The sequence below is a fragment of the Callorhinus ursinus genome, unplaced genomic scaffold, assembly GCF_003265705.2.
Source record: "Callorhinus ursinus isolate GAN/ISIS: 27379988/994484 unplaced genomic scaffold, GSC_fseal_2.0 scaffold3, whole genome shotgun sequence".
Lineage (NCBI taxonomy): Eukaryota > Metazoa > Chordata > Mammalia > Carnivora > Otariidae > Callorhinus > Callorhinus ursinus.
In genome coordinates, this window is record NW_027397065.1 from 45,630,564 (window position 1) to 45,648,001 (window position 17,438).

The following is a 17,438-nucleotide window of genomic DNA, read 5'->3' on the forward strand; positions in this document are numbered from 1 at the left end:
ACGGTCCAAGTGATGGAGAGCTTGTTACACACAAGCAAAAATCTGTATAGTTTTTAGAGTTCAGTTTCTTTCAGGTACCACTTTTCTTTGGGCTGATCAGCACCAATTACTGACTAGTTGTGTAACTGGTTAGGTTTTGGGTACCACAAAACACAGCAGGAAATAAAACACCGTGAACGAATGAATCCCGAATCTCCTAATTACAAGGCTGGCAACCTCTTCCTCCAAACCCTCAGTCTTCTTCTCAGAGAGAATTTTCTCTTGGATGTAGCTTATCTTCACACCCTTTCTAATCTCTACCAGTTTGTATATTCATGTTATGACACTGTTACATTCCAAATGCTCAGAATGGATCATCAGCCAGTTGCCCAAAGGAAATAGCCACTAATCAATGCAAACCATAGTCAGAAGTTTACCTTAGTTCCTTGAAGGGGTCTGCCCTGACATTAGGTGTCTCTATAGATTTAGGGAACACTGTGCCCTCCGCTCCTGTAAACAAAAGAAAAAAGCAAACAGAGGTTGGAGAGTTTGGACATGTCACCTGGGGGCACACACAACACAGTGAGTGGAGCTAAGTGTAGGGTGAATCCTTCACACAACCCAAAGCGCATATTTTGCCCTTGGCTTTCACTCCATGATAAGGGAGCACTGAATCAACTCATGCAAACAGCTTTCGAAAAAACAAGGTACTTCTTTTGAAAGTGTTCTTGCGGAGATCAGAGTGAGGCCATGAGGCAAATACCATGTTGACTTAAAAAAAAAGAAGAAGAAGATGCCTAAGAAATGGCACAATCTAACACTTGTCTCTCATCAACTATTAATAGTCACCCAACTGGAGATGTTTTGAAAAGCAGCAGCTGATGCCCTCTGATTGCAGTGCAGGGCACAAATTACAGAACATATCCAATATCTAGGCAGTGGGTGGATGGTGGAGGATACCCTAACACTTTAAGGCATCCACCTAATGACATTAAGGAAACAAGTTTTCAGTAAATAAAGTTCTGCGCTATCATCTTGAAAAGTTAAACAAAACAGAACACTATGAGAGATCATTTGGCATTCACTGCTTTTTACACTTTGAGTATTATTTAACATTGATTCCCCAACCCAATCTAGACATTTAGCTCTTGCCTTTGCAATAAGCTTTTACCTTTACAACTTGTCATCACCAGCTGAACCCTCCCAGCCATAAAGATGGTGATTATCTGATCTGTCTGCTCCCAGAGTGTTTTCAAATCATTTAAGCCTCAGCTTATCACAGACAATTGCACTGGATATTAGTTTTTCAATTAAACTTAGCCAGGCAGTATCCTGCACTTTGAAGGAAAGGTGTTTATTTTTATACCTTTTTTGGTGTAGTTCTTTGATGCCACAAAAAGGGGCAGAATAACATCTTGTATTCATGTGCCAATTTCTAGAATCGTCTTGCAGTGTTATGTCTAGAAATCTTCCATTAACCACGGTTCTTCCAAATCCAGATTTAATACTCTGGTTTCTCTTCAGATCGTATAAATCTTTCGCCTTTTACCAAATCCAGATTTACCCTAGCATACTGATGCGTCCAGTTAAATGAACTTGTGTAGCAACTATAAAAGTATTTCATCTTTTTTTTTTTTTGGAAAGTATTTAATCTTTTTGATACCAGTAACAGACTACTGCAAATAAAATCAGAAAAAAAATGCTTCAACTTAACATTATGTATGGTCATTTAAAAGAATGTCCTGGTGAATGATAACTATTAGTCTAAGCTAACATTTTCAGTAAAACCATCACGTGTACTCCAGATGTACTAGCTAAATTCTCCCCTGCAACAACCCTACAGACAGTTGCAGTAGGCAAAGAGACATTTCATGTGGGCACATTTAAGATCTTTTTCTGCCCGTAGACACTTTTACTTTTTAAGACCCCAAACCACATCATGTCAAATAGATCAAAATGTACCCATAGTCTCCATTAAATACAACTTTTTTGATGTAAATTTCATAAGAATGTTGTCTTATGCACATATTATTTTGCCCTTGTGATTTAAACTTTATTGTGTTCTTTATACATGTGGTGGTTAATTTTATGTGTCAACTTGACTTGGATCATGAGGTACCCAGATATTGGGCTAAACATGGTTGCTGGGTGTGTCTGTGAGGGTGTTTCCAGATGAGAGTGGCATGTGATGCAGTGGATGTAGCAGAGCCGATGGCCCTCCCCAGTGCAGGTGGGCATCCACCAATCCCGTTGAGGGCCTGAATAGAACAAAAAGGTGGAGGAATGGGGCGCCTGGGTGGCTCAGTCGTTAAGCGTCTGCCTTTGGCTCAGGTCATGACCCCAGGGTCCTGGGATTGAGCCCCACATTGGGCTCCCTGCTCCGTGGGAAGCCTGCTTCTCTCTCTCCCTCTGCCCCTGCTTGTGTTCCTGTTCTTGCTATGTCTCTCTCTGTCAAATAAATAAAAATTAAAAAAAAAAATCTTAACCAAAAAAAAGGTGGAGGAAGGAAGAATTAGGCCCTTCCTGCCTAATTGCTTGAGCTGGGATATCAATCTTCTCCTGCCCTCAACACTCCTTGTTCTCAAGCCTGTAGACCCAGACTGGAATCTACACCACTGACCACTGGTTCTTAGTGAGCCTTGGGACTCACTCTGAATTATGCCACCAGCCTCCCTGGGTCTCCATCTTACACACAGCAGGTCGTGGGACTTCTTCGCTTCTATAATGACATGAGCCAAGTTCTTAAAACCAATCTCTTCCTACATTTAGATCCATATTGGTTCTGTTTTTCTGAAGAACCCTACCTAATACAGTAACTGAATAATACTGGGTTGGATTATAGACTATAATGTGGCTTTTGTTACCTATATATTAAATCTGGTTTTGCAGAGCATGCATTCCACATCTCCAACATTTCTGTGATCCTTTGAGGAGCACCTAGACCAAAGATAGTGTGGAGGATGCCTAGTAGGTAAAACAGGCTGGCAGAAGTCACAGGACAATGAGTAACACATTGGGATGTGCCTCTAAATTGTCTGTGACCCAAGAGCATGGCCTCAGCCACCATCTCTCAGTATCATCTCAAACCTGTTATTAAACAGCTCCCATCCATCACTACTACAGTTAACAGGGGCTTCCTTTGAGATCCCTTCCCCTTCTATTTCTTAAAAATGCTTATTCTTAGCCTTTGGAACTTTTTTTTTTAATAATTAAAAGGAACACTAATACACCGGATTAAGGCTAGGTCAGTTATTTCTGTTTATATACATTGTATACACTCTTTAGTTCTATCTCATATCTCCCCTTCCTCTACCAAGAATTCTATGAAAACTGCAAGAGAAAGAGCATTACCTCTTTTGAAATCAGCCTTAATTGTGTGACTTACCCACATGGCAAGTAGTACTGTTCATAGACAACCTTCATTATCTGAACTGGTATTAACATGTTGTGAAGCTTTATGTTTCACTGATATCTCATGCACCCTCCTATTATAAGGCCTCTGAAGCCAAAGGATACCAATTTCACAACTTTTGACTATGTAAAATATGTACATATATAATGACATATATTGCATTTATTCAGTCCAATTATCCAAGAATGAGGAATGACATGTTCTTATGTAAAATGAACCTCAAAAGCCTGTAGCATTTTCTTTATTCCATCCACACTTTGTGCTGAGCCTGTTTCTCCATTTGTCAGTTACACTGACAACACCTCACTTGCTACTTAACATCTGGCCACACTAAGCTCAAGAAGGAACTACTCTATTGCAGCCAGTGGCCCCCCTAGCTGGGTCATCCTTTTAGAGCAATTTCATGGGGGATAAAGAAAAGTTACATAAAGTCATGCAATACATTACAGGTGCTCACTCTACATTTGTGGAAGGACCATGGTCTCTGAACACCTGACATGGGTCCTTAGCTTTCTCAGATGGACAATCCCATTTGCCCAGTGTTTTGTAGGAGTGTGTCTTATTCTCTGTCCTATCTCCATTGCCTAACACAGTGTAGGTTCTCAATAAATGTCTGTAACACAGCTATAACACTTATGTGGCACTAAGCACACACTACTGGGATTTTTATTTACTTTACAGACATTCATCCCATCTCTTCAATAAGATCCTAAGCTCTATGTGAACAGGGGGATGGTCATATACAGAATACAGACAGATTCAATTTTAGGTTCTGAAGATTTCCACTAGACTTATTTCTAGTTGGTACTACCACTTCTATGGGAGTACTAATTTACTGTTATGAAACTCCTCATGTATTACATGACATGTTTAATGAATGTCCAAAATCCAACCTATTTTAACCTCTTAAAATAAAAGAGCTATGTTAATAAAAGAATATTATTTGGGCTAAATACAAATATCTCTTTAAAGTAAAATAAGATTAAGGCTTGTAGTTTCTTCCCCAGACCAAGAAGGCTACTTATCCTACAAGACAAGTGGTGCTAAAAAACATGGGGCTCACAGTCACATGGCTAGTGAGTGCTAGAACTGAGATTCACATGCAGGCATCTGACTCCAGGACCCACTTGTAGTCAGCATGCCCTAGTGCCTTGTTTTCTGAATACCCGGACAGTGTGGCACCCACAAAATGGCAAGCCAGCAAAATCCAGGGGTCTGGGCTCTCACAGTTAGAGGACGTAGGTGATGGATAGGCTCTGGAAGTGTGATGAAAGTAAAGGGCAAGACACTCAGGATCGCTTAGCTCCCACCATCCACCCAATGCCCTCTGACTTTGTTTTTGATGGACTTTTGTGATGGTGGCCCATATGTGCCATCCATACTGGGAAAGAGGCTCATAGATATGACTTCTCAGGGGAATGTACCACAATTTTTCATTATCTGAGTGTCCTTGGGCATGAAATCCAATCTCCAAGATGCTCAGATTCCTTCTCTGAAAAGAAGGGATATTAATAGTAACTTTATCTCCTAGGGGTCTTGGGAGATTGAATGAGATCTCTGGCACATAGCAATCAGCAGATGATAATCAATAAAATATTTCTAGTAGTACTAAAATATTTATGAATCCTATTCTTTCCTCCTCTTATCCAGGTCCTTTATGACTCTTAAAAAATAACATTTTTAAAGCACTTACTATGAACTAGAAACTATTGAAACTATTTTAATTTGATCATCAGAATAACCCTATGAGGTAGGGACTATGCATATCTGTTTGTATGGATGTGGAATCTGAGACTGAGGGAAGTCAGGAAATTTTCCTATGGTTAAGCAGCAAAGCGGGGGAGTCAGAATTTGAACTCTCTTGGCTCTGGAACCAATGCCTGTGACCACTACTCTAGGCCATCTTTTTCAGCAGATCATATCACTCCCTACTTGCTCATCTTTTTATGAGATACGAACAAATATCAATGTTTATACCCTCAAGTAACACTTGCCAAATCACCCATCCCCTCTCTTCTAAAAACAATTCACATGTGCAATGAGAGGAGATATTAATACTTTCACAAAGACCATTTCTTTCCAAGTCCTATCAGGCTTCTGATTTTCACGCCATTTTTCACTTTCCCAAAAGCTGCAGAGTGGACAAACATTCATCAGGATGAATTCTCCCATCCTATCCTCTATCCATTCTAAGATAATAAATTATTCTCAATTTTATTATTTCAAAAAGGTTTCTATTAAAGCCATACCTACTGATTCCTTCTTTTGACACAATATAATTTACGGGCAATAAATGTTCATAAACAGTTTGAGTGAAAAATCCATAAAGCCATTTCAGCTTTAAGTTCCATTAATGTCCCTCAAAAATGATTTTGTCAATGTGTTTCCATTAGCTGGTTCTCTGCCCAATAACTTAATTTCACACAATCAATTAGGAACTTATAAATCATGTGACAGGATCTATCTAAAGTATTTTAAATCACCATAAAGATCAGCTCAACGGCTCTTTTTTTCCTTGTGGTACAGGTAGGGGGTAAACTTGTCAAAACATCTCAAATGCACTCCATTGCCATAGTAACAAAAAGCCAGCTTCTCCTCTCTGAAAAGTATACTCAGCTTTGGTGACTTCCCCTCAAAGTGTCCTGGATGTGAAGAGACCTGAGATCCAGTCCTATCTCCGTTATCTCATGCAAACCAGAATTCTTCTCTAGCCCTTAACTTCCTCAGCTATAAAATAAGAGAGGATGAGAAATATCAGGGCTAAACTGTTTTCCCCTCCAGTTGAAACTTTCATCAGGTAACAATCTAATCTAAACAGATGATTGTCTTGAGCCACCTCTATTTCCTATCAGGAAAAAAGAGCAACCCTGAGATATATATATATCCTAAAAACTTTCCCAGTGTTTACAGAGGAAACAAATAAAGCAAACAGACTTTTGTCCAATTCAAGCTGCATTTAACTGGAAGAACTACTCACCAGAAAATAAACCTCACAGATAAAATGGTCGATGGCAAAATTTAACTGAAAAAACAAAAACCTGGTTCATAACTCTTTAAAACTTCAAAAATTGGGGAAAATTCAATTTTTATAAAAAATAATAAACCCTAAAGTGCCTAAGTGTGTATATGTTAAACAGCCATGAACCAAATCCTGGGACGCAGAGTCACATCCTGCAAAATGTGCTACAAGAAAATTGGACTCAAGAGAAGCATTAGACACAAAGGAAGAAATACTATGCTACAAGTTATGAATAGTAACTGGAACCAGAAAAACTGACGATGAATCAAATCTTTGGTGTACTTGGAGAGGAACTGATCTTTTAGACAACAATTGCAAGAAAAACTTTCAAAAAGGTCAGAAATGGCTTAAGTGTGCTGTTTAGAACATTGATTAAGGAATTAAGCTAGCTTAATGGAGTTTGCCCCAGTAAGTTCTTTCTAGATGTACTTTCATTAAGATTGGCATAATTATGATTAATGTTTTGTATTAATGAACATAGACTAAAACTCATCTTTGAGCTTAAATCATGGGGCCAAAATATTCAACAGGTTCAAAAGCCAGAGTTAAAATATCTAATCACCACTGTCCGAAGTCAAAACATTTTAAGTGTTCTAATTCATGTGCTCGGGTAGATATAACCTGAATGACAACCCTTAACAACAACCATATTTTACTGGATAAGGATATATTTTTATACCAATATTAGATTAAAAAATAGAGAAAGGATTTCAATCTAAACAATGGTGATAAGAAACATAGGAGAAGGAATGATTTGATTTCTCTGAAATATCAGAGAACTAAAAAACCAAAGACCTGATTTTTAGTGATTTTTATGAGCTTATTATATGACCTTTGGCAATTTGCCCTCTGGTCTTACTTCCCCATTTGTTATACAAATTGAGGGTGGGGATTAGATGATCTATAAGGCTGCTTCCAGCCCTGCTGTTTTATAATCCTCCAGATAACTTGGTTGGATCAACCCAATGGACCAGGAGAGGAACACTGGTTTGGGTTTGATAAACCCAACATTCAATTTATTTAATAAATATGTTTTGAGCAGGAGGCTCTAGATGTGAGCCAGAAAGACACAGAGTCCATAGTCTAGAAGAGTGTAGTGTACTCTAGTAGTGTATGTTATTAGTTTAAATAATTAGTTATTAAATAATCTCACAAGTAAAGATATATAATACTTTCAGCTAGTGATAAAGACTTGAAAGGAAAATAAAAAATGTCTTTGCAATACAACTTGGCGTCACATCCTGGTCTGGCACATAAGTTTCCCTGAGAAAGTGAAGTTTTGTAGATATTTGTTAAGTGATTCGGAATGAACTAGTTAAGAGGAGGAAGTAGCAGTAGAAAAGATAATGTGAAGACATCATGGTTGGGAAGTTGAAGTTAATAAAGATCAGTGTGGCTAGACCATATTTTGCAAGGGTGAGCAGCATGGGATGAGACTGGAGAGGTGAGTTGACCTGGGTAATTCAGAACCTTGTGGGTTATGGTGAAGGGTTTAAGCAGAGATCTGGCTTGATCTAATTGGCATTTTTTTTTCTTTTTAAAGATTTTATTTATTTATTTATTTATTTATTTATTTATTTGAGAGTGCACAAGCAGGGGGAGGGGCTGAGGGAGGGGGAGGACAAGCCGACTCCTCACTGAGCAGGGAGCCCAACGCAGAGCTGGATCTCAGGACCCCAGGATCATGACCTGAGCTGAAGTCAGATGCTTAACCAACTGAGCCACCAGGATATGACCCCAAATTGGCATTTTTCAAAGATCACTGTGCCAGCGTGTTATGGTCTGTGTGTTTGTATCCTCCTAAAATTCACGTGTTGAAACTCTAATCATCATTGGAACCCCACCGCACTGGTATGCTGATCTCAGGCTCCCAGGCTCCAGAACAGTGAGAAATTCCTGTTGATTAAGCCATCCAGTCTATAGTGGTCTGTTATAGCAGTAGCAGCCGACTGAGACATTGTATCGTGGAAAAGACACTGTGGGAGGGCAAGGATAGATGAGCTGGCTCAGGGAGAGGGTGGGTGGTAGGCTGGACTAGAGAATTGGCAGTACAGATGGAGAAATGTGGATGGGTTTAGGAGATATTTAAGTGGAAAGCCAATGGGATCTGGTGATGTGCTGGACAAGAAAGAGAACGATGGGTACCAGAGGGCCCAGGGGAAGAGCTGAAATGGATAGTCAAAGCCAAATGATTAATACTCAAAGTCAGAGGTGCCCATGGCAACCTTATACATGTCCAATGAAATCCAGCTTTTTTCTTATTCGATATTTTAATTGCAACTGAAATTGCCTTTACTTAAAGAAGCTGCTCTGAATCTGACTACATTTTTCTTATGACGGTGTAGGCAACGTGACAAAAAACTTTAAATTAAGTCTCCCGAAGTATTTACAAGCAAGCAGTATTTAAAAACAATTATGAATAATATAGTAATTTATTGAATAACGAACATTGTCTTCTGTGTAACGTAATTTTCTAATTACTCCAAAGTTTTAGCTAAACACATATTCATATATCTCCTATTGGTTAAAAGCTTTCTAAACACACGAGACAGGATTTTTGCCTAAGTCCAGGCTAGAGAACATGTTTAAATTAAACATGTTAATATTTAAATATTCTTTAATGTCTGAGGCCAATTTTCCTGAAAAGCAATCTCTATGGCATGTTATCCGTGGTAGGTGTAAGAGTCTATCATGGGAGCACTCATCATGGGAAATTCCTCAGAAACAGGGGTTTTCTATTTATTTCATAACATGAAATGTTGGCTTTCTCCAAATGGTAATATGCAGTGAAAAATTCTTTTTAAGGAAGTGAGTTGGGTTATGTCTAATCTCGGATTTAAAATGCACTGAGTAATGAGAAAGGTTGCAGAGTTTTCACAAATTTCAAGGTTAAGCACTTTGAAGGTGGTTGTCAGCTTCTGAAAACCTTTCCAACATGAGCAACAGATGGATGCGAGACAGAAATTTTGAGTGGAAAAAGTCACTTGAAGTAATTTAATCCCATTGTGTCTCCCTGGCTGCTGGTGGCATTTAATAAACCACTGATGCAAAACATTTGTAGTCATTACAAGTTGTTTCCAGGATACATAGCAAATATTTTCTTTTTAGGAATTAGGGCAGATTCTCCTGACCAAAAAGTACAGATAATTAATTCATTTAACAAATATTTGTGGAGGGCCTACTCCATAAATGGCTTTGTGGGAAAAACAGATTCAGACTTTTTCTCTTTATAGGCTCACAAATAAAAACTTCAAAAAAATATATAAAGTCTCTAGCCACTCTATGTGTGCTAACATTCACTGTCTATAAACATTTAACAATTACTTACTATGTACCTGGCACGGTACTAAGGCAATACTGAGTGTGAAGATCTGATCTGTGCCCTTATGGACTTTTATAGTGGTTAGACAGACAGATGCTAGAGAACATATTTAAACTGATTTTTGTAATGACAATTTTTGTAAGTCATGTATTCTTAAAAGGGGTGAGGCAGCTCCCAAAGGTAGAAAAGTGGGTTCTTGGAGGCACAAGAAATCTTTCTCTAAGTACAAAGTCCAGATATACATACAATACATACAATGATATACAGTCTGTCTGTGATACATAAGTTGCATGGGAGGGAAGTGATTAGGAAGAAAAACATGTCTGGAATGATTCCTTAAAAGGGTGATAATGAAAAAAAGGTTGAGAAACACTGTTGTAAATGCTTTGACTAGGACAGGGAGCTGCTGGAGCTCTGAGCAGGCATCTTGCCCAGGCGTGAAGGACCCGGAGCGCTGCTCTGGGGAAATGCCAGACACTAGAGATCTCAAGATGGAGCAGGAGTTAGTCCAGCAGAGATGGTCTGGATGGAGGCTGGTGGAGAGAGGGCACCAGGAAGGGGGACACAAGAGCTGGCTCGCTGCTTTTAAGGAGATGTGTGTAGCTACAGTGGAAAGAGTGAGACTGGCAAAAGATACGGCTGGCGAGGTAGTCAGGGGCAAGGTCACACAGGAACATTCAGGCCAGGGCAAAGTTTGAGAATTTTATCCTAAGAGGAAAAAGAAGCCATTGAAAGGATCTAGACAGGAGAATGATTATGCTCAGAGATGTGTTTGTTTAAATACTATGGTGGCAGATACTACGGATTGGCTGCCCCCATTTTAAGCACAGTGCATCCTCCCTTGCATTTGTCTACCACGGAGGCTGGAAACCCAAATGGCTGAACTTCTCAGACTCCCTTTGCAGCATTAAGTGGCTGTGTGATACAGCCTGGGCCAGTGAAATGTAGGTACAAGTGTCTGGGGAGCTATTTTCTTCCCAAATAAAAAAAGCAAAGCCTAACAAAGAAGGCTTTTTGTTCTTTACTCTTCCTTCTCTGAAATACAGAAGCAATGCTTTGAGGCACAGCAGCCCTATGTGACCATGAGAGTAAAAGCTACATTGCTGGATTCTGATTCCTTTATGATGCTGTTCTGCTGTAAGCCCTACAGAGCATACCTCTGGAATCATTATTACATAATAAAAAGAACCCCCAGACTTGTTTAAGCCACTGTTTGTTGGGTTGTCTGTTATTTCCAAACAAATCTAATTGCCATAGTTACAGGATCTGACTCCACTCTATAAGATGCAGTACAGGGGATCAAGAGCAAATGCATGCAAATCAGGGGACTACTTCAGTAGCCAGGTAAGAAAGGATGGTGGCCTAAACTAAGTAACTCATAATGCGAAAAATGGCAAGGGTGAACATGAGAACTACTGAGAAGGTTAGGATGATATGAGAGGTGAAGGGGGTAAAACATGTTCAGGTTTGGGCACAGAGCTCAAGTTCAATGTTGGTTATGTGGAACTGAAGGTATCGATGGAGTTTCCAGACTCAGATGTTCGTGTAGGCAATGGGATACGCAAGTATACTACTCAAGGCAGAGTTCTAAACCACTGGTACAGAGATTTTTGGAATACAGGTGATTATGGGAACCAAGAGAATGGGTGACATGATCCAAGAAATGGTGAGAGTGATATGAAGAGAGAGCCACAGTCAGAATTTTAAAGGAGTCCAACCTTTCAAGTTGGGGATGGGAACATGAACTTTCAGAGGAAACTAGAGAGGGAGGAAGAAGACCAGGAATGGGGTAACACAGGCAGACAAGAGAAAAAAGTCCTTCAAAAAAGCAGAAGGAGTTACTTATGTTAATTGGTGCTTAGGGGTAGGACGGGAATTAAAATGTCCATGAAATTTGGCAACATGGAGGTCTTTTATACCATAGCAGCCATTCTATGAAGAACTGGAGAGAAAGGGAAGAAATGGTTATAAGCAAGAGCTATTACTTTTTGACAGAAGAACTATAGCAAGACAGCTGAATATTAGATATTGGATATTAGATATCAGAGTTTAAAGATCCAGCTCTGGTTAGTAACCAAACTTTTATAGGAACAACAGTCTGCTCTGTGGCACAGGCTGGGTAGAGGCACGTGTGCTCAGTTGCCCGGATACAGGTACGCATAATGTGGATATTTGGGTTCATCCAGAGTGGGGACTTTAGTAGACATGTACAATGAATAAAATGTAACAAGTTCAGGGCTGTACAGGAAGACTGTGAAGAGGAATATGACTTCAGGCAAATTATTTAGCTTCTTCTAGCCTGTTTCCAGATCTGTGGAATGGGGATAATAACAGTACACTACTTTGTGTGTGTATGTGTATTTATATATATATATATATATATATGGTGTGGAATGGGGATAATAATAGTACTACATGTATATGTGTATATATATATATAATATACACATACACATATATATAACACTACATATATGTATACATGTATAGTGCTATGCGTGTCTAGTACATCAAAGTGCTCACTAAATAATATATATTATTTATTATAATAGATGATGTTGATGATAAGGATAGAAGATAAAGCCAGAAAGACAGAAGAATATCATTAAATAATTTGAATGGCAACCATTAGGAGAACAAAATAAGATGTGGTCCCTTTCAAATACCCTAACAATTTAACTGAACTGGCCATACCATCAAGGTACATGTTTTATATACTTTTGTAGAAGGTGAAACCACAGAGCAATTTAAAGATTCATGTGGAAAAAATACTCTGGCAAGATATGAAGAGACAAGTAGTTTAATTAAACAGACTCTACTTTAGAAACCAATAGACTAGAACTCATGCTCAGTGTATCATTAAGCCAAAACTGAAAAATATAAAAGGAATCATCTAAGCAGCAAGCAACCTCATTTCAGTTTCTTATGACTACACTATTTTTGATAGTAAATAAAACCACACAGTAAAACAAATAACTTCAACTCACTGGGTTTGTGTCACAGAGATGGGACGCCGGAACAGGTGGGCTCTGAGTCAGGATGGTATATGAACACGAACACTGGAACACAAGCAACACACTGGGGAGGCTGCTCGGCAAGAATAGTGGCAAAGACAACACACTGTGTGTCCCATGAAGGAGATGAATTCGGCCTTCTGCCCATATTCCTGTTCAGGTCCCCTGCAGGGACAGGTGGCCAGAATCAGGCCAACAGGGCAGGGAGATGGGGAGGGAGAATTGATAGGAACTGTACACGGTCAAGTTAAGGCCAGAACTCATGCTGCCTGCCCTTTCACCTGGGAGTGAGTGTCAAATGGGAGCCCTGAATACACTCTTTCCTTAGGCAAGATCTCAGTTTCCAGGTGTCTCTCCCAGTGTGAGAGCAATCAGGACTCTGAGACTCCATGGATGCTGGTGAGACCTAAGAAAACAACACACACATGATTTTAAGGGCTTCCTGGTCATTGAAAAACACATGGAACGCTCTGTTCCTGTAGCCGAGGAGGTGGGGGGTGATGCTTTCCTACAGAGAAGGAAATTGAAACATTAATTGAGGACCATGGAGAAACATAGTCTGAAAAACAACTGGACAGACTTATAAAGTCATTTACAGGGGATGAAGATGATGAGGACTTGAAAAGTGAGGGCCAGCAAGTTGAAATCTTACTAGAAGTAGTGGATGTCTCAGTGCTTTAAAACACTGGAATACTTTAATTTCAGAATACAATCTTATTATGAAAGCAAGCCTCAAAATAGGCATATTTTACACGTGACTTAAAGGGTAATTTTGATGGAATGATTTTTACCTTATCCCTAGTATGGATAGCATGTTACTTATCAACATCCATTTTCCCCTGCCAACAAAATATTGCTATTATTCATGGAAGCAAAGTACCCAGCTAAATAATTGCTTTCTCAGACTCCCTTGAAGCTAGGGGTGGCTCTTAGGACCCAGTTTTATCTAATGACATGTAGATAGAAACCTACTGGGGAGGGGCATCGTGTGAGCTGTCTCTGTTTTAATAGGAAGATACAGATGTGGTTGGTTCCACCCTTCTCTCTGATTATCAACATAATCTGGAGCTGTGAGAGCCACCTTCCAACCATGAGACAAAGACCAAGAGCATTTCAGATATGTTGACCCAGACACCAGTAAGCCACCAGCAATTGTCCCTCATTGGACTTCTTTTTATTTTTTTAAAAGATTTTATTTATTTATTTGAGAGAGAGAACACAAGGAGTGGGGAGGGGTAGAGGGAGAGGGGGAAGAAGGCTCCCCACTGAGCAGGGAGCCCCATGCAGAGATCGATCTGGGACTCTTGGATCATGACCTGAGCTGCAGGCAGACGCTTAATCAACTGAGCCACCCAGGTGCCCCTCACTGGACTTCTTACGAGAAATAATCAAGTCTCTAGTTATTCATTTGAGCCACTTTATGAGTCTTCTGTTACTCAGCCCCGCCTGAGGCTCAATACCATTCCACCCAAGACCGGGGAGAGAGAAGCAAACTGACCCTTTAAGATGGTCATACTCTTCACTTAGAACTCCTTTGCCATAAGCCAAATGATCAAAAGTTGGAAACCACTCTTACTGTACCTTCCCAGGAAGTATCTTTTCATTGATTGCTGAGTGGAATCGTTTTCTCATTCCATCTTCTCAGTCAGAAAGTACTTTTGTATGTTTGTTTTTTAGTGCATCAAATTCTTTAAGGCCTGGCTCAAATGCCTCCTCCATGACGTAACTTTCCCTGGTGCTCTCTCAGTTATCACTAATTGCTCCTTCTTTTGTGCTTCCATAATGCATAACTGATATGGTGGATGAGCACTCATTCTATCTGGTGAGATGGTTCATTGAGTGTGTGTTGCCTTCACCATAATGTAAGGACCAGGTCATGGGAGTCTTTGCTCTTTCCTAGACAAGGAGCATGAACTTCGATGTTCTGAATTCAATTTCAGTTAGGCAGGAAAAGCTGTGGAATGAAGCAGAAACTTCTAGAGGGGAGAGGTCTGAGCTGGTCAGTAGCAGCTACATCACTGTTATAGCCTGATACATCTTTGTCCAGGAAAGTAAATTGTTAAGGCTGTAGCTATGTGGTCTCCATGGTATAGTCTCCCTTCTTTCTAGCAGCTCTCTTGTAACCTTTCCAATTTATTTCTGTCAGTGCAACTTCTCAGAACCCAAGTGTCCCAGGTCTCCTGTCTGGTTTACAAGCTTTGATAAGTTCCTGTTTCCTACAACAAAAAGTCCAACATTTTACCATGACATCATCAGGCTTAGTCCACCTCTTTATCTTTGTCTGGGGCTTGATAATTTTTAAAAATATTGATTTGTGTTTGTTCTCTCCATATTTTTTTAAAATAAATAATTTATTTATTTATTTATTTATTTGACACAGAGAGAAAGGGAGGGAGAAAGAGAGAGGGAGGGAGAGCACACAAGCACAAGCAGGTGGAGAGGGAAGCAGAGGGAGAGGGAGAAGCAGACTCCCCACTGAGCAGAGAGCCGATGACATGGGGCTCAATCCCAGGACCCTGAGATCATGGCCTGAGCTTAACCAACTGAGCCACCAGGTACCCCTGTTTTCCCCATATTTTTCTCTCTCCTCAACTTCAAGCAGATAGCCAGACACTCTGCATGTCTTTGATGTTTGTTTGTTTCCATAAAGTAAAAGGTACTGTTTATGGTCCATAGTTTTGTACGTTTTGACAAATACAGGCAGTCATGTATCTACCACCATAAGCCATCACAGCAAATTTTAGCACTTTGCAAATTCACTTCCCTTGCACTACCCTTCTGTAGTCAATCTCTCCCTCAAGCCCTTACTCCTGGCTCCCATTGTTCTCAGGCCCTACAGTGATGCCTTTTCCAGAATGTCACATAAATGGAATTATTCCGTAGATAGTTTTGGGTTTGGCTTCTTTCACTTAGCAAGATGCAGTTAAGTTACATGATGGAAGGTTTTCAGTGGATCAAAAGCAGAGCTGCCTTAAATCAACAGCTATTCCTGCCCTTGATGAAGGCTTAATCCTAGTGGAGAGTGTGCTGGCTACCCTCCCAGGGAGGGGACAGAGAAGAGTGCCTTGGAGGGATGCCAAGAGGAGAGGCAGATTTTGCTCCTGACTTAGAATAACTGCAAAACGTAAGGTCCTTTGAAGACCAGAATCATCCCTAGGGAGGTGGCAAACTCTCAGAGAGCACAGCTGTGTCATGCCCCTGGAAAGCAGGACCCTTGGCATAGAAGGCCACAGCCTCAGCAAAGATTCCTGGGCCCTCTCCATGGCATGCAAGTTGGGAGTTGACTTCCTTGCAATTGATCCCACAAGCTGGAAAAATGAGGATAGAAGAGGTGATCTTAATGGACCAAGATTGAATAGTCTTGCCCATATATTTTTTTGAATTTTATTTATCTATTTGACAGAGAGAGAAAGAGAGAGAGCACACACAGCAGAGGAGTGGCAGAGGGAGAAGCAGGCTTCCCGCTGAGCAGGGAGCCCGATGCGGGGCTCGATCCCAGGACCCTGGGATCATGCCCTGAGCAGAAGGCAGATGCTTAACTGACTGAGCCAACTAGGAGCTCCCCCCTCCTTTTTTTTTTTTTTTTAAGACTTTATTTATTTATTTGACAGAGAGAGAGTGGGAGAGGCATATTTTCTTGACACTATATGTACTTTCTTGATTCTTAAGCAACCCAGTCATGATGGAGATAGAATTTCCTACCAGACTATTGTGGGAGTTGGAAGTCACATTGAGGGAATGAAAGTCATTTCATTGGCTGATACCTATTAAGGGCTTACTATTTGCCAGGCATTTTTCTAAGCACTTCACATGGATTAACTCATTTAATTCTCACTGAATCCATTTGAGGCACATGCTATTATTATCTCCCTGTTTTCAGATTACAAAACTGAGAAGAGAAAGGTTTCAGAGAGTGACTGTGGGAACCAGGATGGGAATTTAGGTACATCTAGCTGCAGAGCACATCCTTAACTTCTTGCTCAACGTGTTATTTCTTCCATCATGAGCTTGGGAATGGAGTCATATTCTAAAAATCTCCTCCAGGAAAAGACCACCAAGGAGTAGTGATGGTTGGTTATAGATGATTCTCTGCTGAGGGGTTGTCTAGGTGCTTCTGTTTGAACTGCCACCTGTCCACACCTGACCAATCAGATTCTAGCTTGAAAACTGAAGCCAAGCACCCCAGAGGACAGTTTCAGTGAATGATAGGTACTAGCCAATAGCAACTCACACTTAACTGACAATCATGCTAAGTGCTTTCAGAGAGACAGTCCTTCCCTTTCATCTTCATGATAACCCTATGGTTGAGAAATATGAGGCATAAGGAGGCTAGGTAATAACTTAACCTGCTGTTACAAAGCTAATAGAGCTGTGATAAGAAACTAGACAAACCAGTCCCCTGGCTTACATTTTTAACCTTGAAACAGAGACGTAGGGATGGCAGCCATGTTGAAAGGTACGCAAGAAAGAGCATCCCCACGGGAAAATGTGAGTGAGCGGAGCAGAGTAAAAAGAGGTCACATGGCCTCTGAGGTGCAGGGGTAACACTTGCATTCTGGGAGCTTCCCTGACACAGATCTCAGAACACTTGACTAAATGTAGATCCGCAGCCTGAAGTGAGCTCGGCCTCTTTGGAGAGAAAATGCCACTTGGGAGGCAGTTCTTCATTTATGAATGGTGATGGAGACATTC

General features: G+C 40.4%; 1 protein-coding gene across 2 annotated transcripts in view; it reads right to left on the reverse strand.

Moving 5' to 3' along the window:
- SGCD (sarcoglycan delta) overlaps positions 1-17,438 on the reverse strand; it is a 965,947-nt gene that overhangs the window by 115,336 nt on the left and 833,173 nt on the right. For both annotated transcript variants that reach the window (XM_025867162.2, XM_073890571.1), the window contains one exon: positions 417-489. In XM_025867162.2, coding sequence (XP_025722947.2) covers positions 417-489 — 73 coding nt within the window. The remainder of the gene's footprint in view (positions 1-416; positions 490-17,438) is intronic.